This window comes from Cetorhinus maximus, chromosome 20 (assembly GCF_964194155.1).
Source record: "Cetorhinus maximus chromosome 20, sCetMax3.hap1.1, whole genome shotgun sequence".
NCBI lineage: Eukaryota > Metazoa > Chordata > Chondrichthyes > Lamniformes > Cetorhinidae > Cetorhinus > Cetorhinus maximus.
The window spans coordinates 2,466,636-2,493,417 of record NC_135898.1 but is presented as its reverse complement, the minus strand read 5'-3'; the positions used below and the strand labels follow the sequence as shown (position 1 = coordinate 2,493,417).

Below are 26,782 nucleotides of genomic sequence, written 5' to 3'. Positions count from 1 at the left end.
TGGACCACAGGATAAAAACGGTAATAAAGAGAACTGGAGGTATCAGACAGAGGTAGAAGACGAGGAAGAGGCAGTGGGTTTATGATTCTACTCGAGGGAGAGGATAATATCGTTTGGCTTATTCTCTGAGCTGTTGTTAAAGGGATTATATTTACATTACTTATTCCATATCAATATGGCATCTCCCTCAGATGCATACTCTTCATAACTGTCTTGCCTCACATCCCTTTCCCACCTTTGCCCAATCTTTGCAAAAAGTCGATGACAGATGACTGCTTGAAAAGTGCTGTGGTTCCCAGTCTCATTTCGAGTGGAAGGAGCAATCAAGTCAAAGAGTGAAATGAGTAAAATCGTATTATCAGAACTTTATTGATAACTGGCAGAGAAATACAAAAATGGTCATAATATATCTGCCGCCAAACCCACATTACCATGAAAATTTCATTCAGTACCAACTTCTTCAGATTTTGACTCTTCCTTTGATTGTTCAGCAATGGTTTCTACACCAGATTTTGACTCTTCCTTTGATTGTTCAGCAATGGTTTCTACGCCAGATTTTGACTCTTCCTTTGGTGGTCTAGCTACAGTTTCTACACCAAATTTTGACTCTTCCTTTGGTGGTCTAGCTACAGTTTCTACACCAAATTTTGACTCTTCCTTTGGTGGTCTAGCTACAGTTTCTACATCAGATTTTGACTCTTCCTTTGGTGGTCTAGCTACAGTTTCTACACCAGATTTTGACTCTTCCTTTGGTGGTCTAGCTACAGTTTCTACACCAAATTTTGACTCTTCCTTTGGTGGTCTAGCTACAGTTTCTACATCAGATTTTGACTCTTCCTTTGGTGGTCTAGCTACAGTTTCTACACCAAATTTTGACTCTTCCTTTGGTGGTCTAGCTACAGTTTCTACACCAAATTTTGACTCTTCCTTTGGTGGTCTAGCTACAGTTTCTACACCAAATTTTGACTCTTCCTTTGGTGGTCTAGCTACAGTTCCTACACCAAATTTTGACTCTTCCTTTGGTGGTCTAGCTACAGTTTCTACACCAAATTTTGACTCTTCCTTTGGTGGTCTAGCTACAGTTTCTACACCAAATTTTGACTCTTCCTTTGGTGGTCTAGCTACAGTTTCCTCACCAAATTTTGACTCTTCCTTTGGTGGTCTAGCTACAGTTTCTACACCAAATTTTGACTCTTCCTTTGGTGGTCTAGCTACAGTTTCTACACCAAATTTTGACTCTTCCTTTGGTGGTCTAGCTACAGTTTCTACACCAAATTTTGACTCTTCCTTTGGTGGTCTAGCTACAGTTTCTTCATCAAATTTTGACTCTTCCTTTGGTGGTCTAGCTACAGTTTCTACACCAAATTTTGACTCTTCCTTTGGTGGTCTAGCTACAGTTTCTACACCAAATTTTGACTCTTCCTTTGGTGGTCTAGCTACAGTTTCTACACCAAATTTTGACTCTTCCTTTGGTGGTCTAGCTACAGTTTCTACACCAGATTTTGACTCTTCCTTTGGTGGGCTAGCTACAGTTTCTACACCAAATTTTGACTCTTCCTTTGGTGGTCTAGCTACAGTTTCTACACCAAATTTTGACTCTTCCTTTGGTGCTCTAGCTACAGTTTCTACACCAAATTTTGACTTTTCCTTTGGTGGTCTAGCTACAGTTTCTACACCAAATTTTAACTCTTCCTTTGACTCACTGGCTACAATTTCTCTACCAAGTTCTAGACCTTCCTTTGATTGTCCGGCTATGGCTTCTCCACTAGTTTTTGCCCATTCCATTGATTGGTCAAATATTTTGATGTCAGAAGATTTTCTTAAATCCTTTGAATGCTTACGCCAATCACTAGGTTTCAGAATATCCTTCCACTGCTCAAGCTTAGTGTGTTCTACGTTTTTCACTTTACTTTTGGACGAAGCCAGTAAGCCTTCTTCAGGAATTTTACCTAAGTTCAACATTTGTTTATCGTCACTTAATCTCTTCTCATCCTTCATTTGTCTTAACTCACTTGACAAGTTGTAAGTGCCCTGTCGAACTTTTGTAAACCTCATGGATGTTTTCCTGGACAATGTGTGCAATGGTATGAACTTGGAAGAAAAATTCTTCTGACAATAGGTGGAGGTAGCCATGGTTTGCGTGTCATAGAAGGGCACAGTGCACATGATGAAGTCTGTCATGTTAAGTTCAAATAAAGGGGAGGGATTTGTGATAACGAATCTGAAGGAGAGGAAAACAAGAGTGACTTAGAATCAGTAAAGTACAGCATGAGGCCATTCGGCCCACTGACTCCTGCTAGCACGATACAATTAGTCCCAATCCCCTGCTCCTTCCCTATAGTCCAGCATTTGTTTCCATTTAAATAATTTATCCAATTCGCTTTTGAAAGTTGCTACTGAACCTGCTCCTGCTGTCCTTATAAAGAATGCATTCCAGGTCACACATTGATGAAGCCAAAAGTACTATCTCAAAACATTCCTCTTTGGACCAAGCTTTTGGTTACCCCTCCAAGCATCTTCTTTGGCATTCAACAGATCCTTTAACCTGCCTCCAATATTCTCTCTCTACCTGGACCCTTCCATCTGGCCTCTTAACTGCCTTGATCTTTTCATTGAGAACTGTCGGTGTGACATCGGCCATCTCAATTTCTCTGCGCCTCTCACCCACTCTAACCTATCTCCTTCTGAACTTGCCATACTCCATTCTCTCAGGTCCAACCCTGACTTTGTCATCAAACCTGCTGACAAGGGTGGTGCTATTGTTGTCTGGCACACTGACCTCTACCTCGCAGAGGCTGAGCGTCAACTCACAGATACTTCCTCCTACCTCCCCCTGGACCATGACCCCACCACCAAACATCAAGCCATTGTTTCCAGGGCTGTCACTGACCTCATCTCCTCTTTAGATCTTTCCTCCACAGCTTCCAGCCTCATAGTCACCCAACCATGCACAGTCCGCTTCTACCTCCTTCCCAAAATCCACAAACAGGACTGTCCTGGCAGACCGATCGTGTCAGCCTGTTCCTGCCCCATGGAACTCATTTCTTCCAATCTTGACTCCATTCTCTCTCCCCTTGTCCAGTCTCTTCCCACCTACATTCGCGATTCTTCTGATGTCCTATATCATATCAACAATTTCCAGTTTCCTGGCCCTAATCACTTCCTGTGCACCATGGACACCCAGTCCCTCTACAACTCCATCCCCCACCGGGATGGTCTGATGGCTCTCTGCTTCTTCCTCAAACAGAGGCCCGAACAATCCCCATCCACAACTACTCTCCTCCACCTGGGTGAACTTGTTCTCTCACTGAACAATTTCTCCTTAACTTTGTCTCATTTCCTCCAAATAAAAGATGTGGCTATGGGTACCAGCATGGGCCTTGTTCCAGTCCTCCTCGGGCCCCCTCCCACAAGTCTTTCTTCGGTACATCGATGACTATTGGCGCCATTTTATGCTCTCATCTGGACCTGGCTTCCAATTTCCACCATTCTCTCACCTTCACATGGTCCATCTCCAACACTTCCCTTCCCTTCCTTGACCTCTCTGTCTCCATATCTGGTGATAGACGGTCCATCAATATTCACAACAAGCCTACCGACTCCCACAGCTACCTCGGCTACAGCTCCTCACACCCCGCTTCCTGTAAGGACTCCATCCCATTCACTCACTTCTACGCCTCTGTTACATCAGTCCCGATGATGCCACCTTCCAAAACAATGCTTCTGACATGTCTTCCTTCTTCCTTAACCGAGGGATGCCCCCCACTGTGGTTGACAGGGCACTCAACCGTGTCCGGCCCATCTCCTGCGCCTCTGCCCTTGCCCCTTCCCCTCCCTCCCAGAACCATGATAGGGTCCCCCTTGTCCTCACTTCTCACCCCACCAGCCTCTGAGTACAAAATACCACCCTCCGCCATTTCCACCACAAAACACATCTTCCCCTGTCAGCATTCCATAGGGACCGTTCCCTCTGGGACACCCTGGTCCACTCCTCTGTCACCCCCAACACCTCATCCCCCTCCCACGGCACCTTCCCATGCAGTCGCAGAAGGTGCAACACCTGCTCCTTTACCTCCTCCTTCCTCACCATCCAAGGGCCCAAACACTCCTTTCAAGTGAAGCAGCTTTTCACTTACACCTCCTTCAATTTAGTCTACTGCATTCGTTGCTCCCAATGCGGTTTCCTCTACATTGGAGAGACCAAACGCAAACTGGGTGACCGCTTTGCAGAACACCTTCGGTCTGTCCACAAGCATGACCCAGACCTCCCTGTCGCTTGCCATTTTAACACTCCACCCTGCTCTCATGCCCACATGTCCATCCTTGGCCTGCTGCATTGTTCCAGTGAAGCTCAACGCAAACTGGAGGAACAGCACCTCATCTTCCGACTAGGCACTTTACAGCCTTCCGGACTGAATATTGAGTTCAACAACTTCAGACCATGAACTCTCTCCTCCATCCCACCCCCTTTTTAATCCAATTTTATTTCATTTAAATTTTTAATTTTTTTTTTGTTTTTTTTTAAATCTTTTTTCCCCAACCCCCCCAACGGGGGCACCTACTACTTGTTTCTCTATTGTGCTTTCACAGAGCACTGACCCTTCTGCTGTTAACATTCTGTTATCTTACCTTTATGCCACTATCAGCACCTTCTTTAATCTTCACCAAAACCATTAACACTCCCTTTGTCTTGCGTCTAGGACATCTTTGTCAACCCTCCTTAGCTCCCACCTACCCCTGACCTTCTATCTCGCTCCACCTGCTACACCCCCCCCTTAAACAGTATAAAATCCATCCCATTTCTACTTCTCTTTAGCTCTGAAGAAGATGCATATGGATTCGAAACATTAACTCTGTTTCTTTCTCCACAGATGCTGCCAGATCTGCTGAGCTTTTCCAGAATTTTCTATTTTTATTTCTTCTTTGGCTTGATATCCATTTTCATTTTTAACGTTACAACCTCTGTGTAGAACTTTGGGATGTTTCCCCATGTTAAAGGTACTAAACCAGTGCTATGTGCTATTAGCTTTCAGGTGAGACCATACACTAAAACTCTGTCTTCCTTCTTGCTAGGACATAAAAAGATTCCCTAACATTACTTTTCTGTGCAAGTCCTGGCCAACTTTTATCCCTCAACAAACATCACCAAAGAAATAATTATCAGATCATTATTTTATGTATGTTGCTGTGTATAATTGGCTGCTGTGATTTCTATATTAAAATGATGATGACACATTGGTTTAGCTGTGAAACATTTTGGGATGTTCAAGGTGCAAGAGAAATGCAGAGTTCTCATTTCTTCTCTTGGCCAATCCCAGCTATAATTGTGTATCCACACAGCAGACAATTCTGTGTGTGACCGGGGGGAATGATGAGCTATTCTGTTTTTGGTAGTGGTGTTGGTAAGGGAGGAATGTTTCCAAGCACATGAGGACAGAGGAATGTAGTACATGGGAAATAGGAGCAGGAGCCTGCTCTGCCACTTGATTCAATCATAGCAGATCTTCTGCTTCAATGTCATTATCTCCCACTATCCCCATATCACAGAATCACAGTGCAGAAAAGGCCCTTTGGCCCATCGAGTCTGCACTGACACGTGAGAAACACCTGACCTATCTACCTAATCCCATTTACTAGCACTTGGCCCATAGCCTTGAATGTTATGATGTGCCAAGTGCTCTTCCAGGTACTTTTTAAAGGATGTGAGGCAACCCGCCTCCACCACCCTCCCAGCAAGATATCTATCCCTTGATGTCTTTCCTCTGTAGAAATCTGTCGATTTCTGTCTTGAACATAGTCAATGACTGAACTTTCATAGCCCTCAGGCAATGGGAATTCTAAAGATTTATCATCCTCTGAGTGAAGAAATTCCTCCTCATCTCAGTCCTAAATGGCCTTCCATCCCAAAATGCCATATTATTCTGCTGATTTCTGTATTCGTGTTTAATTATCTGACAACTGCCTGTTCCTCTTCCAATGGAGCCACGGGGTCCAACTGAACCAATAGATGGAGCCTTAATGTCTCATCCAAAAACCATATCCAGAGCACTGCACTGGTCAGCCCAGGTTATGTTCTCAGGTCCTTGGAATGGGACTTGTAACTATGAGCCAGAGTACGACCCACTGAGCTAAGCTGACAGTACTGTCTTCAGTTCTGGGCTCCACACCTCAGGAAGGATATGTTGACCTGAGAGAGGGTGCAGAATGGATTCACCAGAATGATGCAGGGCAAAAACAGTTAAGTCGCGAGAATAGTTTGCATAAACTAGGTTTGTATTGCCTTGAGTATAGTTTAAGGGATAATCTAGTTTTGTTGTTCAAGATGACTAAATGATTTGATCGAGTAAATGGAGATAATCTATTTTGTCGAGTGGAGGGGCTTGCGGGGAGACCACAAGAAGCGAGAGTAACCTTAAAGTTAGAGTTAGGCCAATCAGGAATGATATCAGGAAGCATTTCTTGGAAATCTGGAACTGTCTCCCGCAAAAAGCTGTTAATGTTGGGGTCGACTGAAAACTTCAATTGTTGGGTAAGGGGATTAAATATGATGTGTAGATGGAATTATGATGCAAGTCAGCCTCTGATCGAATAGTGGAACAAGCTCAAGTGACTCAGTGGCCTCTTTCTGTTCCTATGGTAGCAAGTATGGTAGATGTTAGCAAATTTGTTCTGGCCATTAAAATGCGATGGTTGTCATTGTGAAAACAGAGCCTACGTGCATCAACAGTGCACAATATTAGGAAGTATTACCGCTTCTTTGATTGCTTGATTGAATCTTGCAATCGAAATACCCCAAAGCAAAGTATCCCGTACATGTTCAAAGCTTTGCAGAACAGATCCCCATACGTTCCTCGATCCTAGTAAAATAGAGAGATCTGTCACAGAAGAAACAAGCTCCTGAGGTTGCATGAGTAAAGCGGATAGGATAGGATATTATTCATGTCATGACCCGGGTAGACTGAGTCATCTTGTGGAGATCATGTTCTCACAGCATTGAAAGGTGTACATTTGAGAATAGAAACCCCTTAGGCTGATTTTTCATTTCCCTTAGGTAATGATATTGTCTCTCACAATCCACAATGCTGCACCAACTACAACCAACCCCCTCCCCCACAGACCCATCATGCCACCTCAATAGCTGTTCCAGTTGAAATCTGTAAGCTTAACACAAACCAGGAACAAAGTACTCAGGAGATGACTGCAGCTCTAGGCAGCCCCAGCTGTTCGTCAGGACATGTTTTTTTGCCAAAGTCCAGTTGCTAGTTTTGCCAAGTCGAGTTGAATGTATTTCTGGAGCTAACTGCCCCACCCCCACATTTCCGCCACTGGTTCCCTTATATGTCCATCCTCACAATGACACCTCTCCCAGCAGCCCTCCGCCATATATAAATTTTGGAACAAATGTATTTTTCCCCCTTGGTTTTTGGCCACACTTGTGACTGGGAGGTGGCTGAAAGACTCATAGACGTCTACAGCAGCGAAGGAGGCCATTCGGCCCATCGTGTCTGCGCCAGTCAACAAAGATCTGACTACACTAATCCCATTTTCCAGTGCTTGGCCCATAGCCTTGGAGGCTATGGAAACGCAAGCAAATATCTAAATACTTCTTAAATGTTACGAGAGTTTCTGACTCTACCACCCCTTCAGGCAGGCTGAGTTACTTGCTGCAGAATATCTAGCCTCTGGCCTGCTTTTGTATCCACAGTATTTATGTCCCTTACCCAGTTAAGTTTCTGGTCAATGGCACCCCCCCTCCCCCTATAGGATGTTGAATGTAGGAGACTCGGTGATGGTAATACCGCTGAATGCCAAGGGGAGGTGGTTAGACTCTCTCTTCTTGAAGATTGTGTTTGTGTGGCAGGAATATCACTTGCCACATGACAGCCTCAGCCTGAATGATGTTCAGGTTTTGCTGTATGAGAGCACAGAGTCTTTCATGATCTGAGGAATTGCAAATGGAACTAGATACTACAATCTAGAAAAGATAAGCCTGAAGGGTGACCTGATAGAATTGTGAAAGGGTTTGATGGGGTCAAGAAGACCCTAGTCACCAATAAACCCAATCAGGAATTGAGGAGAAATTTATTTTTCCAGAGAGTAGTGAGAATTTGGATGTCACAACCACATTAAAAGGGAGTTAGATAAACAGAGGAGGGAGAAAGGAATAAAGGGATATGCTGATAGGGAGAGATGGAGTAGAATGGAGGAGGCTCATGTGGAGCATAAACATCAGCATGGACCAGTTGAATGGATTAGCCTGTTTATAGGAACATGGGACTTAGGAGCAGGAGTAGGCCATTCAGCCCTTTGAGCCTGCTCCACCATTCAGTAAGTTCATGACTGATCCCGCTGTGGTCTCAGTTCCACTTTGCCATCTGCCCCCCATAACCCTTGACTCCCTTGTCTATCAAAATCTGTCTCTGCCTTGAATAAATTCAGTGACCCAGCCTCCACTGCTTTCTAGGGAAGAGAATTCCACAGATGAATGACCGTCTGAGATTTCCCTTTCACAAAGCTCTGTTGACTCTGCCCTATTATAACGTCTTTAATAATAGATTTGAACACTTTCCCCATGACAGATGTTAAGCTAACTAGCCAGTAGTTTCCCACTTTCTGTCTCCCTTTTACAATAAAGGAGTTACATTTGCTATTTTCCAATCTAATTAAACCTTCTCCGAATCTAGGGAAGTTTGGAAACTTAAAACTAATGCATCAGCTATCTCTCTGGCCACTTAAGACCCTAGGATGAGGCCCATCAGGACCCGGGAACTTGTCAGCCCGCAACTCCAACAATTTGCTCAGGATCACTCCGCTGGTGATTGTAATTTTCCCAAGTTCCTTCCTCCCTTTCATTTCCTGATTTACAGCTATTTCTGGGCTGTTACTTGTATCCTCTATAGTGAAGACTGATGCAAAATATCTGTTCAATTCATCTGATAGCTCCTTATTTTCTATTATTAATTCCCCAGACTCACTTTCTATAGGACCAATGCTCACTTTGTTGACTCTTTTATTTTTAAAATATCTATGGAAACTCTTACTACCTGGTTTTATATTTCTAGCTAGTTTTCTCTCATACTCTAATTTTTCCTTCCTTATTAATCTTTTACTCATTCTTTGTTTTTTTTTTCTATATTCTGACCTGCCACTCATCCTTGTGCAATTATATGCCTTTTCTTTGGCATTTTTCATTATCTTTTCTTTCTCATTCGAATGTACCTTTTCTGTGTATTTGGAAAAATCCCTTTAAATGTCTGCCACTGCGTCTCAATTGACCTATTCCTTATTTTAATTTGCCAGTTCACTTTAGTTAGCTCTGCTTTCATTCCCACATAATTGTCCTTATTTAAGTTTAAAATACTAGTCTTGGACCCACTCTTCTCTCCCTGAAACTGAATGTAAAATTCAATCCTATTATGATCGCTACAACTAAGGGGCGTCTTCACTGTGAGGTCATTAATTAACCCTATCTCATTGTACAATATCAGCTCTAATATAGCCTGCTGTCTAGTTGGCTCCAGAAAATGCTGTTCTAAGAAACTAAGCTGAAAACTTTTTTATGAACTCCTCATCTAATCTACCTTTGCCACTCTGATTTTTCCAGTCCATATGTAGATTAAAATCCCCCATGATTATCATCGTACCTTTCTGACAAGCTCCCATATTTTCTTCCTTTGTCGGGGGTGTGTATCAGTATCAGGATAATGTTATTGAAATATGTCTGGATTACATTCCATTCCCCTTGCAATAAACGCCAACATCCCATTTGCCTGTCTAATCACTTGCTGTACCTGCGTACTAACATTTTATGATTCATGTACCAGAACACCTCAATCCCTCAGTACCACTGAGTTGTGCAATCTCTCTCCATACCTACACCACATGGAGTGCAGCGGTTCAAGAAGGCAGCTCACTCTCGCTTCTCAAGGGCAATTAGGGATGGGCAATAAATGCTGGCCCAGCCAGCGACGCCCACATCCCAGGAACGAATAGAAAAAAAATTAAATAGTGTACTCCTCTATTCTTCCTGCCAAAGTGGTCAGCTCACATTTTCCCACATTATACTCCATCTGCCAAATTTTTGCCCACTCACTGAATCTGTCGCTATCCCTTTGCAGGCTCCTCTATCTCCTCTTGACAACTTAAGTTTCTTACCTATCTTGGTGTCATGGGCAAATTTAGCGACCATACATTCGGTCCCTTCATCCAAACCATTGATGTTGATTGATTTGGATACAGTAAACTCTATGAATTTTTTTGCCATCACTGTGGTAGTTCTGCTGAATGGGCACCTTGATGCTGCTACCTTGCGGTACCAGGTGAGATGAGTTTGATCCTTCTGACCCAGCGCTAGGGACAGGTAATCACAGCACCCTGGACAGGTTGAGAGCCATGATATCTTCTTTTCAAACCGACACTGATGAAAAGCGGCAGTGAGTAAATGGCAGTGATGCCAGCAAGTGAAGCCTCGATCCCTTGCCACAAAGCACTACCATGACAGTTCACCTACCGCAAACTCTGAAAAGCGTTCATCACACAGAGTGATTCGTGCCAACTTGCACCGGTTTCGCTGGTCTGATTTGCCCTGGGCATGGATGCTACCCCTCAGGGCATCCTCATCAGCCAACTGTTCCTCGAGTTCTGGGGACCCGCCCCCTGTCACCAAGGTGCGTATCAGCATCAGGATGTTGTCATTGAAATATGTCTGGAGAGGGAGAGCAAGAATGTTCTTTAGGCTAGGTTTGAAACAATCACCTGTGAAATTGGATGAAGACTCGCTTGTATATCATAAAGTATGACAATTCCAATGTTCTCCTGGCCAGCTTCAACTCATTGAAAACTCGGCTTTAAACTTGCACCAAGTCCCATTCACCAATCACCCCTGTTCTCTCTGGCCTACGTTGGTTCCCAGTCCAGCAATGCATTGGTTTTAAAATTCTCTTTTTGTTCAAATCTCCCCATGGCCTCACCCCTTTCTAACTTTGTAAACCCCTCAGTCCTAAACTCTTCCAATGTCTTTGCATTCCTCCAGTCCTGGCCTCTTGAGCATTCCCAATTTTAATCACTCTCGCATTGGTAGCCGTGCCTTCAGCTGCCTGGGCCATGAGCTCTGGCATTTCTTCCCTAAATCTCTCTGCTTCTCTATCTCTCGCTCTCTCCTCCTTTAAGATGCTACTTCAACTTCCCTATTTGATCAAACTTTTGGTTACCTGTTCTAATGCCTCCATATGTGGCTCAATGTCAAATTTTGTTTGCACCCACGACGTTTTACCAGGTTAAAGATGCTGTTTAATGCAAGTTGTTGCTAGATGACCCCTGATAACCAAGCCCGTCATTTTACTTGGTTACAACAGAGCCAAACTACCAGGTCTCCATTGCTACCTCTTTGAAAAATATTTCCCATCTCCTAGGACCTTGTAGGCATTCATTGACATCCCTCTGCACCTCACAAATCTCATCCCTCACCTCTTTTATTTCCTCTGGATAAATACCACTCTCTCGGTCCAATTATACCTCTTTCTCATTTATGTGGAAGTGACCAACCCCATTCAGATTTTCTATTTGCTTTCTCATTAATATAATGAGAGCTATCAGGACCTTCAAATCCAGAACAGCCTGATTTTGTTTCAATCTGGTCACTGACACACTTATTCTTCTAGCTTGATCTCCACTAAGATTCCAATGGGCTGAAAAATAAAGTAATATCTGTTTAACTTACTGTGCACATCAAGAAATTCAAAATATTGGACACAAACACACATCCACTGGCATATGGCTGTGTGAGGATAAGGTCCGTGTCCGGGTCATCGCGGTCCTCCTGGTCCAAAAAGTGGACATTGGAATCGTGAACTGTAATTAAAAAAGGAGCTGAGAGAGAGCCAAAAGCAGTGTTTGCAGCCAGGATAGAATCATTTGAAGAAATAGATGGAAATAAAGAAAGTCTAGCCATTCTTGCAATTTTGGAAAGGTGGCAACAGAGTTGTGAGAGAAGGGATCAGGTAATCCATTTTAGTGATGTTGATTGAGGAACAAATATTAGCCCCAGACCACCAGGGCAACTCCCTGCTTGTCTTCAAAATAACGGCTACAGGATCTTTTACATCCGCCCGAGGAGGCAGATGGGCTCTTGTTCCAATGTCCAATGCTCTGCACGATGAAACCTATGACAGTGCAGCACTCCCTCAAGTACTGCTCAGTACTCCTCAGTTAACGTTAGCATAGATTATGTGCTCAAGTCTCCGGAGTGGGAGAGGTACCGAGAGTGTTACCCCCAGAGCCACAGCCAAGACTACACAGCCCACGCCATGGTTTTACTATTGTTTCAGAATACTTTGGGTTTTCAGAGTCCACTCTGAATTGAAGCCACGGGTCATTGGAGAGTGACTACAGTCTGACTGCTGAAGAGAAATTCAGAGTACATTCCGGAGCTTTAAACAGGGGTAGATGGTGGTGTAGTGATCATGTCATTGGACAAGTAATCCAGTGGCCCAGGCTCATACTCAGGGCCTTAGGTTCAAATCCTACCATGGAAGCTGGGGGAATTTAAAATCAATTAATAAAGCTGAAGTATAAAGTTGTCATGTTCAAATTACTCAGGCTCGCTATCATCTATTGTTGTTAAAATGAAAGCTCGCCATAACATCAGCTGTTGTAAAAATCTATCTGGTTCACAAATGCCCTTTAGGGAAAGAAATCTGTCGTCCTTCTCTGGCCTGGTCTACTCGTGACTCCAGTCCACAGCAATGTGGCTGACTCTTAATTACCCTCTGAAATGCCCCAGCAAGCTACTTTCAAGGGCACTTAGAGATGGGCAACAAATGCTGGCCTTAGCAGTGACATCCCATGAAAGGGAAAAAACAGGTTAAGGATTCCCAAAAAACACAATCTTTTACCAAGTGCAGTGATGATGGGAATTCGATAGTAGTTCTTGTTCCCGAAGAGCATAAAATCCATAGATTGAGGCTCATTTCCTAGAAGACAAATATCCACTGTAAGTAAACCATTTTGTGACAGGTTACAATTCAACAGCTTCTAGTAACCTTGTATTTAAGACATATCCTGGTAAAACCGCCTATGCAGGGACCAGTGTTGCTCACCAAACGGCAGCAGGGGTTAAGAATTTCCCTTTGCGCTTCAGGGGCCCCAACGTCAGAGTCAAAAGGGAATCAGGAGCCCACACTGTGTGAGGAACCGAATGGGCGGGTTATTGGTCAAAGGACAGGCTAGCTATCAAATTGAAGATAACTGGCAGTCTCTGGAAGCTGAAGGACCTGTTGGAAGCCCTCCAGCTTGGAAACAGCAGTGGGATGCCATGTTACTGAGGGAGAGGGAGCCAAAATTCAAGCACACGGTCTTAAACTTTTCAAAATCTAAAATGAGAAAAAGGCCTTTGCATCGAGGACTGTTTGTGACTGGAGATCTACTCCACACGGCTGCCTGCTCAGGCTGAACCCAAGCAGGCATTGAGGGTCTTTAAGCCTGCTAAGAGTACTGGCCCTCTGGTATGCCTCCAGGTGGTTGTACTGTCCACCACCAGCCTCACCACCTATGAGGACCTGGAGGCCAACTGAAAGTTGCAGTCAGCCTTCGCCAATAGGCCTTTAAGTGCCTCGTTGGCTATTTGCGCCCTTTTAAAAACATTTGCTCACGGGATGTGGGCATCGCTGGCCGGGCCAGCATTTATTGCCCATCCCTAGTTGCCCTTGAGAAGGTGGTGGTGAGCTGCCTTCTTGAACCGCTGCAGTCCATGTGGTGTAGGTACACCCACAGTGCTGTTAGGGAGGAAGTTCCAGGATTTTGACCCAGTGACATTGAAGGAACGGTGATATATTTCCAAGTCAGGATGGTGAGTGACTTGGAGGGGAAGTTCTGGGTGGTGATGTTCCCATGTGTCTGCTGCCCTTGTCCTCCTAAATGGTAGTGGTCGTAGGTTGGAAGGTGCTGCATAAGGAGGCTTGGTGAGTTCCTGCAGTGCATCTTGTAGATGGTACACACTGTTGCCAATCTGCATCAGTGGTGGAGGGAGTGAATGTTTGTGGGTGGGGTGCCAATCAAGCGTCCTGGATAGTGTCGAGCTTCTTGAGTGTTGTGGGAGCTGCACTCATCCAGGCAAGTGGAGGGTTTTCCATCACACTTCTGACTTGTGCCTTGTAGATGGTGGACAGGCTTTGGGGATTCAGGAGGTGAGTTACTCGCTGAAGGATTCCTAGCCTTTGACCTGCACTTGTAGCTACAAAATTTATATGGCTAGTCCAGTTCAGTTTCTAGTCAATGGTAACTCCCAGGATATTGATAGTGGGGAATTAAGCAATGGGAATGCCATTGAATGTCAAGGGGCGATGGTTAGATTCTCTCTTCTTGAAGATAGTCATTGCCTGGCACACGTGTGGCATGAATGTCATCCCAAGCCTGGATATTGTCCAGGTCTTGCTGCATTTGGACATGGACTGGTTCGGTATCTGAGGAGTCGCGAATGGTGCTGAACATTGTGCAATCATCAGCGAACATCCCCACTAATGATCTTATGATGGAAGGAAGGGCATTGATGAAGCAGCTGAAGATGGTTGGGCTGAGGACACTACCCTGAGGAACTCCTGCAGTGGTGTCCTGGAACTGAGATGATTGGCCTCTAACAACCATAACCATCTTCCTTTGTGCTAGGTATGACTCCAACCAATGGTGAGTTTTCCTCTTGATTTCCATTGACTCCAGTTCTGCTAAGGCTCCTTGCCCACAGTCAAATGCGGTCCTGATGTCAAGGGCAGTCACTCTCACTTCTTCTCGGGAGTTCAGCTATTTTGTTCATGTTTGGACCAAGACTTTAATGAGGTCAGGAGCTGAGTGGTTCTGGCAGAACCCAAACTGAGCATCAGTGAGCAGGTTATTGCTAAGCAAGTGCCGCTTGATAGCACTGTTAACGTCCCTTTCCATTATTTTACTAATGATTGATAGTAGACTGATGGGGCGGTAATTGGCCGGGTTGGATTTGTCCTGCTTTTTGTGTACAGGACATACCTGGGCAATTTTCCACATAGCCGGGTAGATGCCAGTGTTGTAGCTGCACTGGAACAGCTTGGCTAGGGGCACGGAAAGTTCTGAAGCACAAGTCTTCAGTATGATTTCCGGAATATTGTCAGGGCCCATTGCCTTTCCAGTATCCAATGCCTTCAGCCATTTCTTGATATCTCGTGAAGTGAATCAAATTGGCTGAAGACTGGCATCTGTGATGCTGGGGACCTCTGGAGGAGGCCGAGGTGGATCATCCACTCGGCACTTCTGGCTGAAGATTATAGCAAATGCTTCAGCCTTGTCTTCTGCACTGATGTGCTGGGCTCCTCCATCATTGAGGATGGGGATATTTGTGGAGCCTCCTCCTCCAGTGAATTGTTTAATTGTCCACCACCATCACAACTGGATGTGGCAGGACTGCAGAGTTTAGATCTGACCCATTGGTTGCAGAAGGATAGCCAGACCACCATACCCACCACCCCCCCTCCCCCATCCCACATATGGGAAAATGGCCTGGCATGGAATGAGCCTTGGAGTTGGCAGTGCACCTACAATGCAGCACTCCCTCAGTACTGACCCTCCGACAGTGCAGCACTCCCTCAGTACTGACCCTCCGACAGTGCAGCACTCCCTCAGTGCTGACCCTCTGACAGTGCAGCTCTCCCTCAGTACTGACCCTCTGACAGTGCAGCACTCCCTCAGTACTGACCCTCTGACAGTGCAGCACTCCCTCAGTACTGACCCTCTGACAGTGCAGCACTCCCTCAGTACTGACCCTCCGACAGTGCAGCACTCCCTCAGTGCTGACCCTCTGACAGTGCAGCTCTCCCTCAGTACTGACCCTCTGACAGTGCAGCACTCCCTCAGTACTGACCCTCTGACAGTGCAGCACTCCCTCAGTACTGACCCTCTGACAGTGCAGCACTCCCTCAGTACTGACCCTCCGACAGTGCAGCGCTCCCTCAGTACTGACCCTCCGACAGTGCAGCACTCCCTCAGTACTGACCCTCCGACAGTGCAGCACTCCCTCAGTGCTGACCCTCTGACAGTGCAGCTCTCCCTCAGTACTGACCCTCTGACAGTGCAGCACTCCCTCAGTACTGACCCTCTGACAGTGCAGCACTCCCTCAGTACTGACCCTCTGACAGTGCAGCACTCCCTCAGTACTGACCCTCCGACAGTGCAGCACTCCCTCAGTGCTGACCCTCTGACAGTGCAGCTCTCCCTCAGTACTGACCCTCTGACAGTGCAGCACTCCCTCAGTACTGACCCTCTGACAGTGCAGCACTCCCTCAGTACTGACCCTCTGACAGTGCAGCACTCCCTCAGTACTGACCCTCCGACAGTGCAGCGCTCCCTCAGTACTGACCCTCCGACAGTGCAGCACTCCCTCAGTACTGACCCTCCGACAGTGCAGCACTCCCTCAGTGCTGACCCTCTGACAGTGCAGCTCTCCCTCAGTACTGACCCTCTGACAGTGCAGCACTCCCTCAGTACTGACCCTCTGACAGTGCAGCACTCCCTCAGTACTGACCCTCTGACAGTGCAGCACTCCCTCAGTACTGACCCTCCGACAGTGCAGCACTCCCTCAGTACTGACCCTCTGACAGTGCAGCTCTCCCTCAGTACTGACCCTCTGACAGTGCAGCTCTCCCTCAGTGCTGACCCTCTGACAGTGCAGCTCTCCCTCAGTGCTGACCCTCCGACAGTGCAGCACTCCCTCAGTACTGACCCTCCGACAGTGCAGCACTCCCTCAGTACTGACCCTCCGACAGTGCAGCACTCCCTCAGTACTGACCCTCTGACAGTGCAGCACTCCCTCAGTACTGACCCTCTGACAGTGCAGCACTCCCTCAGTGCTGACCCTCTGACAGTGCAGCACTCCCTCAGTACTGACCCTCTGACAGTGCAGCACTCCCTCAGTGCTGACCCTCCAACAGTGCAGCACTCCCTCAGTACTGACCCTCTGACAGTGCAGCACTCCCTCAGTACAGACCCTCCGACAGTGCAGCACTCCCTCAGTACTGACCCTCCAACAGTGCAGCACTCCCTCAGTACTGACCCTCCGACAGTGCAGCACTCCCTCAGTACTGACCCTCCGACAGTGCAGCACTCCCTCAGTACTGACCCTCTGACAGTGCAGCACTCCCTCAGTACTGACCCTCTGACAGTGCAGCATTGCCTCAGTACCGACCCTCCGACAGTGCAGCACTCCCTCAGTACTGACCCTCTGACAGTGCAGCACCCCTCAGTACTGACCCTCCGACAGTGCAGCACTCCCTCAGTACTGACCCTCTGACAGTGCAGCACTCCCTCAGTACTGACCCTCTGACAGTGCAGCACTCCCTCAGTACTGACCCTCCAACAGGGCGGCACTCCCTCAGTATTGACTCCCTGACAGTGCAGCACTCCCTCAGTACTGACCCTCCGACAGTGGATCACTTACACAGTGCTGACCCGCCAACAGTCTAGCGCTCTTTCTGTACTGACCCTCCGACGCTGCAGTGCTCCCTCAATGCTGCTTTGCAAGTCTCAGCATTAGTTGTGTGCTGACGTGAAACTTGGGGATGGGACGTAAACTCATGACCTTCCATGTCAAATTGAAAGCACTGCCCAATTGACCAAGATGAACACATGAACCTGTGGTTTGAATGTCTGATGTTTGGTTTGGAAGGGGAAATTCAAAACCCTTGAGAAAGCCACAACTGCAGCCCACAGTCTAGTCTGTGAGCGGACATTAACACCAAAGGATTGCTTCCTAATTAACCGAGTTATCACTGCCTTATTTCTGCGTTGGCACACTTCCAGTGGCTGTCAGTTGTAGTGCATGTTAATTCATGTTTTTGTGTCTGTTATTCCACTCTGCTCTTCTGGTTTGTACAAGAGAAACAGAGATAAGACAAGTCACTAATTAAGACCATAGAGCCTGATTTACGGACAAGAAAACCAACGCGCATTTCAATTAGAGCCTTCACTTCTTGATCGTGTAGCAGTGCACACCTGAAGCCCTGTTGGAATAGATTTCACCCAGCGTTTTCATGTCTGTGTACGTAATTGTTAATGAGCTTTGTTTGCTTCTTCACTCAGCTTCAGCACCCCCTCCCTCCTCCCCACCTCCTGCCCTTCGATATGGGGATCCGGCACTTTGAGTTGATGACATTCCTGACTAGTTCTCAGCCTCGGATGCAGATCAGCCATCATCTAACTGAATGGTGGAACAAGCCCGAGGGACTAAATCGCCTCCTCCTGTTCCTAGAAACCTCTTAGAGTCGTAGGATTGTCGACTCATTAAAGGCATCCGGCCCATCAAATCCATGTTTTCTCCCTATCGAGTAATCCAGTCAGTCCCATTCTCTCATTCCAGCTCATTCACCCCCTCAAGTTTTATTTACCTCAAGTCACTATCCAATTTCCTGTTGAATCATTAATCACCTCTGCTCCCACCACACTTGTAGGCCCCGAGGCCCAGGTCATTACCACTCACTGCTTAAAAAAATTCTTCCTCACATTTTCCTTGCTTCCCTTGACCAAAACCCTAAATCCGTGCCCTGCCATCCTTTTATGATGAGCTAACAGCTTATTCTTGCCTCTCTTACGTAAACCTGTCATAATTTTGTGCACCTTGAATCTCCCCTCAGTCTCCTCTGCTGCATTGGGAACAGCCCCAGCTTCTCCAACCTCAATGTGTAACAAAAATCCCCCACCTTTGGGACCATTCTGGTAAATCTCCTCTGCACTACACCAAGGAACCTCGCCTCCTTCCTAAAGGGTGGTGAGCAGAACTAGGCCCAGTGCTAGTTTGTGGCTGAACGAGAGCTTTATAAAAATGAGGCACAATTTTCCTGCTGTTTCACTCGATGGGCTGAATTTTCACACAGACAGAGAAGCTCCCCGTTGCAACGAAAATGATGCCGGAGACCCGAAGGAGGAGATCCCAACCGCGAACATGGCTCTTACCATTTTTTGCAGTCGGCGGGGGAATGGGGGATGGGTTGGAATTTGGACATTGCACATTTCATGGAGGCAGCTGCCCATAAAACTGCAGCTGCCTGAGACAGGTCTGATTTTCATCAGCCAGGAGTGGGAAGTACGCCCTGTGCACGTTAGACCTGGTAGGTCTCAAATTACAGTCTGTTGATCCTCGTGCCCTGTCAGTGTCTTTAAAGGTTACCAGGACTCTAATTTTCCTGCATCAGGCTTTTCCAGAGCTCAGCGGAGAACCTACCTGGAATATCTCAGCCTTCTGCACACAACTGCATCAAGGCAGTAACTGATGCCCTGTTTGTTCATGGGGAGGAGTGCATTAATTTCCCCAATGATTTGGTGTTTCACACGCAGAGATCCATGGCTTTTGCACAATTAGCAGGTTTCCCTCACGTGCAGGGGGTGATCGATTGTACCCACGTCACCATAAGGGCTCCACATCTTCACTTGACAATGAAAACCCTTCCACTCCCTCAATGTCCAGGTAGTTTGTGACTGCGACGAGATTTTCCTTCAACATATGCAAGATTCTTAGGTGGCTGCGATGACTCCTTCATACTGAGGAGTTCCCAACTCCCTCAGTTTTCTCATCCACCATCGCAAATCCCCGATTGGCTTCTGGGGGACAAGGGGCAGAATTTTATTCCTGGTGGGTGGGAGGGCGCCCAGCCCGATTGGGTGTAAAATAGCGTGAGAATAGGTCGGGTGAGCATCCCAACATCAACCTGCACGCGGGCAATCTTCAGGTTGGCCGATGTGCATGGGAGTTAGAGCCACACCCACCATGAATTAAGAAGCCACTTAAGGGCATTAAAAGCCCAATTGAACCGATTTTATGTGGCCTGGGCGATTTCACACTCATCGCACGGGCAAAACAGGCAGGCGGGCAGCCCACGTTTTGCAAAACCTCATCCAAGGGCAGGATCAAAAGGGTCAGCAGCATTGCCAGTGTGAGGGGTGAGGAGTTTAGGGGATAGTTTGCTGTTGGTTGCTTATTGGTACTTGGCAGCTACATCTCAGTTCTAAGCTTCATTCGTAGCATTTCCAGGCCTCATTCCAGGACTCATTGCTGTCTGCCAGGCCCCCGGAGGATTCAGACCGTGTGGACCCTTCCAGGTATCAGACAGCCTTCCGTTACCCTGGGAATGGGGATTGTGGTCTCTGCTGGAGGCACCTCCTCTGAGGAGGGAGAGAGGGGCAGAAGGGAGAGGAGGCCGGGTGTCCTAATGCAGCTTCCAGGGGAGGGACCTGTGGGAGGAGAGGCGCAGGCACAAGGGGCGCAGGGCCAGCAGGTAGTCCAAGGTGGAAGGGGCTGCAGAAGACACCACTATCCTGCTGCCAGGGTTTACAGGCAGCGATGCAGTTATCGTATTTTGTCCGGGGTGCAATGCTGAAGGAAGCGCACCTCTCCTGGGAGACTGTGACCTCCGACTGTGTGGGTGGACACCCCAGGCCAGTGGCTCTGAAGATCACAGTGGCCCCCAACCTCAATGCCTCTGGCTCTTTCCAGGGCTCAGTGGGGGATCTGTGTGGAGTCTCCCAATCAGCTGTCCACAGTTGCATCAAGCTGGTGACAGAAGCTCTGTTCAGGCAGGTAATCACATTTATTCATTACCGTATTGACGAGGCCAGACAGGCTAAGTGAGCCAGAGGCTTTGCGCCATTGCTGGGTTCTCCTCACAGTGCTCCTCTCCTGGTTGCTATAGACTGTACACATCTGGCCATCAAGGCACCAGCGGGTCAGCCCAGTGCCTTCGTCAACAGGAAGGGCTTCCACTCCATGAACGTGCAGATAGTGTGTGACCATCGGATGCAGATTTTGCAAGTCTGTGCAAGGTACCTTGGCAGCTCCCACGATGCCTACATCCTCAGACACTCCCAGGTGCCGAGGCCCTTCAGTGCTCCAGCCCGGCTGGATGGATGGCTGCTGGGTGACAAGGGCTATCCCCTCAGAAGGTGGCTTATGATGCTTCCCCGCCATCCAAGAACAGAGGCAGAGCAGCATTATAATAGGAGTCATGCTCCACAAGGGCAGTGATAGAGAGGACCATAGGTCTTCTGAAGATGTGCTGTTCAGGGGGAGAACTACAATACCCCCTGAATGATTGTCACTGATCGTGGTCATGTGCTGCACTCTCCACAATCTGGCACTGGCAAGAGAGACCCACTGGAGGAAGGGGATCTTAATGCAGCTGCACAGGCCACAGAGGATGAATCCAGTAGTAAGTCAGAAGAGGAGCACTGTGAGGACAACGCTGTGGGTGTGGAGGCAGACCTCTGTATCCTTCAGGGCGGCAGGGACAACAGTGACGCCTTGATCCAATGCTCCTTCAGCTAAGTTGCCAAAGATCAGCTCGAGTCGTGGCCCTTGAGCCGCAAGGCACTCAGTCCAAGCAGCCAGAGCACACCCCTTTGGCCAGCTCTGGCGTCATTGAAATTGGCACTCAGACTCTAACACCCCTGAGCTCCAAGGCCTTGGGGGCCGGGGCGGGTGGGGGGGGGAGCGGGGGGGGTGGTGACCTGTGCTACCACCTCCTCCCAAGCTCTTCTTGTTAGGTGCAGTGGCCTCCTCCTTCTATCTCTGGGGACAAGGGTGTCCATAACTTCAGTGTTCACAACGCAGAAGATATGCTCTTCCCTAGCAGCCTTCAAGGAGCTGCCTGTGCTGCTTTTAAACCAGCTGCTGGGTTACCATTGGACCCAGCAGCCGACAGACCCCCACCCCTGCCTGCCCCTTCCTGACTATTGGGAGAAGCATTTTACTCTGGGTGGGCCGATCGTGGGTGGTGGCCCGTTTCCCAACCGATCACAGGCCCACCGATTGCGCCCCCCCACCAAGGATAAAATTCAGGCCAAGGAGTTGGCTAACGGCCTCCTTTTGGCGGCCGAAAACTGAGCCCAAATGTAAATACAAGAGCAACCATGTGGTCACACAGAGTACAATAGAGCAGACTATTGGCACTGTCAAACTGCCCTACAGATGGGGCTCTCTGCAGTATCCCCCTGTAAGGGGGTCCTGAATTGTAGAGGTGGGCTGTAAGCTGCACGACACTGTGCAGTGGAGGAGCCTACAACTGGAAGAGGAAGATGCCACAGTGAGAACTCCAACATCTGAAGAGGAGGATGATAAGGAAGATGAGGTAGAGGATGCCTCTGTCCATTCCCAGGAATCTGACACAGAGGAGGATGATAAGGAAGATGAGGTAGAGGATGCCTCTGTCCATTCCCAGGAATCTGACACGGAGGAGGGTGAGGAGGGCAGCAATGACAGAGCAGCTGAGAGGCATGATCATGTGGTCAGGGCTGATTCTGTGCAGGAGGGGCTCATTGCCACATGTGCTCTAGTAGAAAACAATTTCACCTCGGGTTTTTAGATCTACTACTTGTCATCAGCCATTCCTTGGTGTGCACCCTCCACATTATGAACCTTTTACATGGAAGCCACTTGGGAAATGCCCATTGCAAACAAGAGAGGAAAGCAATATCAATGAGTTTGACTCAGTTACATAAAGAAGGCTGAAGCCATCACCATCATAACCATTGGCCTCAACATATTGGAAACACACAGCATGAGAAGTGCTTCACAACATGGACCCTTCACATTACCATCAATGGCTGTCAAGGAGGCACCAAAGCCGTCACCCTGTGCCTGCTCAAACCATGCCCACAATGCCAAGTATGCCAGCAGGAATTGTGACTTCACACCCAATACCTGCGGACATGATTGTATTTGCCAACGTACATGCAGAGAATGCAAATTACACAGGTGAGGCTACAGCTATGCGAGACATGCTCTTTGCATGACCTTGCACATCAACCATTCACCAGTTTCAGGAGTGGGCAATATATGCTACATGCATTGCCCCCACAAACCTCAGCTCCCTTACAAACCACAGCCTCTGCCACCTGGAATGCAAAGGTATCCATAGTAGTGGGGACAGCAGACGAGCAATCTTCATGGGATGTCGCTGTCGCTGGCAAAGCCAGTATTTGTTGTCCATCCCTAATTGCCCTTGAACTGAACGTTTCAGAGGACAGTAAAGAGTCAACCACATTGCTGTGGGTCTGCAGTCACATGTAGGCCAGACCTGGTAAGGATGGTAGATTCCCTTCCCTGAAGGGCAGGGATGGGTTTTTACGACAATCAATGATAAGACTAACCTTATATCACAGATTTGTTAATCAAATTCAAATTCCACCAGCTTCCCTGATGGGAATTGAACCCATGTCCCCAGAGCAATTATCCTTGCCCTCTGGATTATTACTTCAGTGACATTACAACTGTGCCACCATCTCCCCATGATGGCATCTCGACCTGTGTTACCTAAACTTCTGTCACTGTATAACACTGACATACAGATGACTGCGTTGCGCCCAGTGCTCATGCTGGAAATGCATCTGATGAACTCACTCTGATAGTTGAGTCTGATCATTCAGCCTCCCTGAAAGTCAAGCATGGCTGGACAGCGAATGATCCAAAGAGCATCTCAGTTCTTGACCCTTTGTTCCCTACTACCTTATGTGAAAGACCAGAAAAGGAAGAAGCCTTTGACTGTCTCACAAATACAGTCACAGCTTTGCTCCAGCTGTGACCTCAGTGTGAGGTGACCTCAGCATGATGTCTTCAGTGTCACTGGTAAGAATATCCTTCATAATGTTAGCGTTCTCACTGAGATTTGTATTGTACAAACACACACCGAGACACCTGAGAGTGCACGTACATGTATTCAAAAAGTGCTTAATTGTGATATGAATAATGTGAGAAGTGTAAGCATGGTAAACCCATTAGTGCTGTAGGCGAGATGGCACCCTGCACTCACGCACTCTCCTACAATGCCTCAGAGGAGCTGGAGGCAGTCTGCTCACTTCTTGTTCTATATGGGCAATGAAGAGCCCAGTGCCCAGCCTCTTCATAGAGGCATCCATTGGAGATCTCCGTCAGACTGCGACCTCTGCATCTCTGCATGGGCAGCCACAGTCACTGGCATCTGATGGAGGGGCTGGGGAGGTGGAAGAAGATTAGGCTGCTGAGGAGCTCTTCGTAGCTTTACCCTCTTCAGTTCTCTCCACACTGGCCTAGGTTGGCATTCAGGTGAGGTTGATGGGGTTGGCTGCTGGTGTGCAGCATTCGTCCACTCCAGCCATCCTGTGCCCACAGTCAACAGTCCTATTCAGGCTACCCAGCTCTTCATGTATCCTGTGGATGTCAGCAGTCGTGCTCTGAGCTGACCGAGCCAGGCAACTGAGTTAGCCTTGCACCCGTTTCATGTTGATGTGCTGCTCATGCACCCACTCCCAGTGCTGCTGCTTGTGTCTCTCCATGAGAGTTGCCAACCTCTAATGGTCAGAGCTTATGCGGCTGAGCCCCTGGGACAATGTGGAGCTCATTATGGCGGTGGACTCCTGCACTCATGTGAGCTACGTGAGTACATGAGCTTGCATTGCTTCAGGGAACTCCACCAGATGTCCTCACATCTGCATTTGATTGTCCAAAAACTCTGCCCCAAAAGGCAACTCCTGAGGGTCCATGTTCCTGCCTACTGGAGCATCATCATGACTTTCCACCCTCCTCCGAGGAAGACTGTGCACAGGTGTCTCTGACTCTAACACCTCCTCCTGTACTCTGGTGTGCTGCCCTTCACCCTGTGCCATAACTCTACACATGCTACAGCCCTCCAATATCCGCATATCTGAGTTGGTGGAGAGTGTGCTAGTCTGATGTGATGCTGCCTCCTTGGATATCTCTTCCTCCTCCTGATGCCCAAGGGATGAGCTGGCTCAGGGCGGGTGAGAAAGCAGAGCTGGCACCTTTATGAGATACTAAAGGAGTTGTGAAAGCAGGCTCTGATCCACACTATTGCCTTTAACCATGCTCACACTGCCCTTATGATGCAAACCCATCCTTACACTCCCTCTCTTGCCAACATCCCCTCGTGCTCAGTGAACTGACAGCATTTTCTCCAACATTACCACTCTGTTCTAAAGTGCCTTTACCAACACCTTTATCACCTGCTATGGGCAATTCGCCATCACATTGCCAGACAGCCAACTGGACAGGCACCCTGGCCACGTCCATGGCTTGTCTGCTCAACGGAATGAATTGTCTGCAGCCTCTCTAAGCCAACCCCAGTCTGGGCCATCTGCCTGGCCTTTTGGGCCTTCTTATACTGGAAAGACAACATGATTTTATGTTAGCCTGATATGTAGTGCATGCTGGAAGAATTCTCTTAATGTGTCTGCGCACCACACTGCTCATTCACATCTGCACTGTGTGCACCTCAATTAGTAGCTTGGACACACAAGTTTCAGTACTCTAGCAGAGATACGTGACAGGTCTCACAACTCAGCTGCAGAATACACATGTGACCCTTCACTTGGACCTCTGTGTGCGTCTGCCAAACAGCTCACCTTACTGGAACGCAGCGAGCTGTGGAATCCTTTGCAGCATTGTATCAAGGATTGTCTGTGTTCTCTCGCTGTGCTTATAGCAGTGGGTATTTCCACCCAGGACTTTCTCATTGTGGCGGGAGGGTTATGCTGACCAGCAGGGTAAGGATTTGCCTTCTCTTCTGCACCTCCTCCACTAAAACCTGTAGGTCCTGCTCACTGAACCCTGGCATTGCAGCAGACCCACTCCTTCACCTCGATTGCCTCGGTGTGACATTCTGGCAATATGAATGTAAAAGGAGATGGGCCGTGAGCTATGCATTATCTTACAGTGCACTCAATCACATTTGTGTGCTTCCATGTGCTAAACATTCTCTCCATATTATCACTGAGTGTTGTTGAGAGGTGGGGGTGGAAATGGCTCTGCACAAATATATGGTGCCATGGATGTTGAGGCTGTCACTCCCAAATAGCATGCCATTCTCCCGCCTACTAACTACTCTCCTGGCTGACTCCCTCTTAGTCACACTGTTGTGCCATGCCAGTGCAGCTGTAAGGGACTTGGTGAAGGATCACCTGTTTGGCTACTTCTTGATAGATAGGTGGCAAGAGGGCAAGTGGATGGGCTGACGACTGTGGCACTGTTCATCAGACATTCATTGAGGAATAATATCTATGTTGCTGCAAAATATCTTTAGGGCGTAATGGTGCCAAGATGCTGCCATCTCCATGGCTGTCTTGTGAAACCACTCCATACTTTCAGTGGTTCAGCATACTCCTTCAGTGCAATGTGCAGAGGCAGCAACAGCCACAATTCCTCCCACGGGAAGCCCATGATGGGCCATCTTTTCCAGGGTCAGGAGTCAGTAGGACAACATTTAGAGAGTGTGCATTCACCTGATTGCTCAGTGATGTCTCTTTCGATGCATGAACCTTGAACCATCGGCTTCCTTGCTCATGAAAGGACCTACCTGAGGGCCTGCTTTTTATACCTGATCAAGTCGCCAACCCATGCTGGGTCCGTCTCCCCCTCCACACGACTTCCAGGGTCACCCGCCACGCCTCCAATGACACCCCACACCACCCCAGGGCTGGAAATTGGAAGCTCCGGGACACTTTTACAAAAGTCAGGTTCATGGAGCTGGGAATTTTCCCAACTCTGTGCACTCGATACAAGAGTGAAAATTCAGGTCTATCTTTATCGTATTTAACGATGCGGAAGATTCCCTATTTCTTTTTAAAACATCCTGCTTGTACATGAGCCCCCAGATCCCCCTGCACACTCATGCGGCAGAATCTTATGACCCCATCACAGTGGGGCGGTGAGCCGTTCAAAAGCCCTTTGACGTCGGCAGGATCGGAAAATCCCACCAGCAGGAGGGGCTGTAAAATTTTGCCCATG

The 26,782-nt window shown here is 47.8% G+C and overlaps 1 protein-coding gene across 1 annotated transcript in view; it reads right to left on the bottom strand.

Annotated features, from left to right (window-relative positions):
• Positions 1–351: 351 nt before the first annotated feature.
• The window catches only part of LOC144694617 (calcium-activated potassium channel subunit alpha-1-like), a 110,142-nt gene continuing 83,711 nt past the window's right edge, over positions 352–26,782 (bottom strand). Inside the window, exons 21-25 of the mRNA XM_078565217.1 lie at positions 12,894–12,971; positions 11,720–11,850; positions 10,511–10,705; positions 6,751–6,857; positions 352–2,221 (exon numbers count right to left, since the gene is read on the bottom strand). Coding sequence (XP_078421343.1) covers positions 442–2,221; positions 6,751–6,857; positions 10,511–10,705; positions 11,720–11,850; positions 12,894–12,971 — 2,291 coding nt within the window. The 3' untranslated portion in view covers positions 352–441. The remainder of the gene's footprint in view (positions 2,222–6,750; positions 6,858–10,510; positions 10,706–11,719; positions 11,851–12,893; positions 12,972–26,782) is intronic.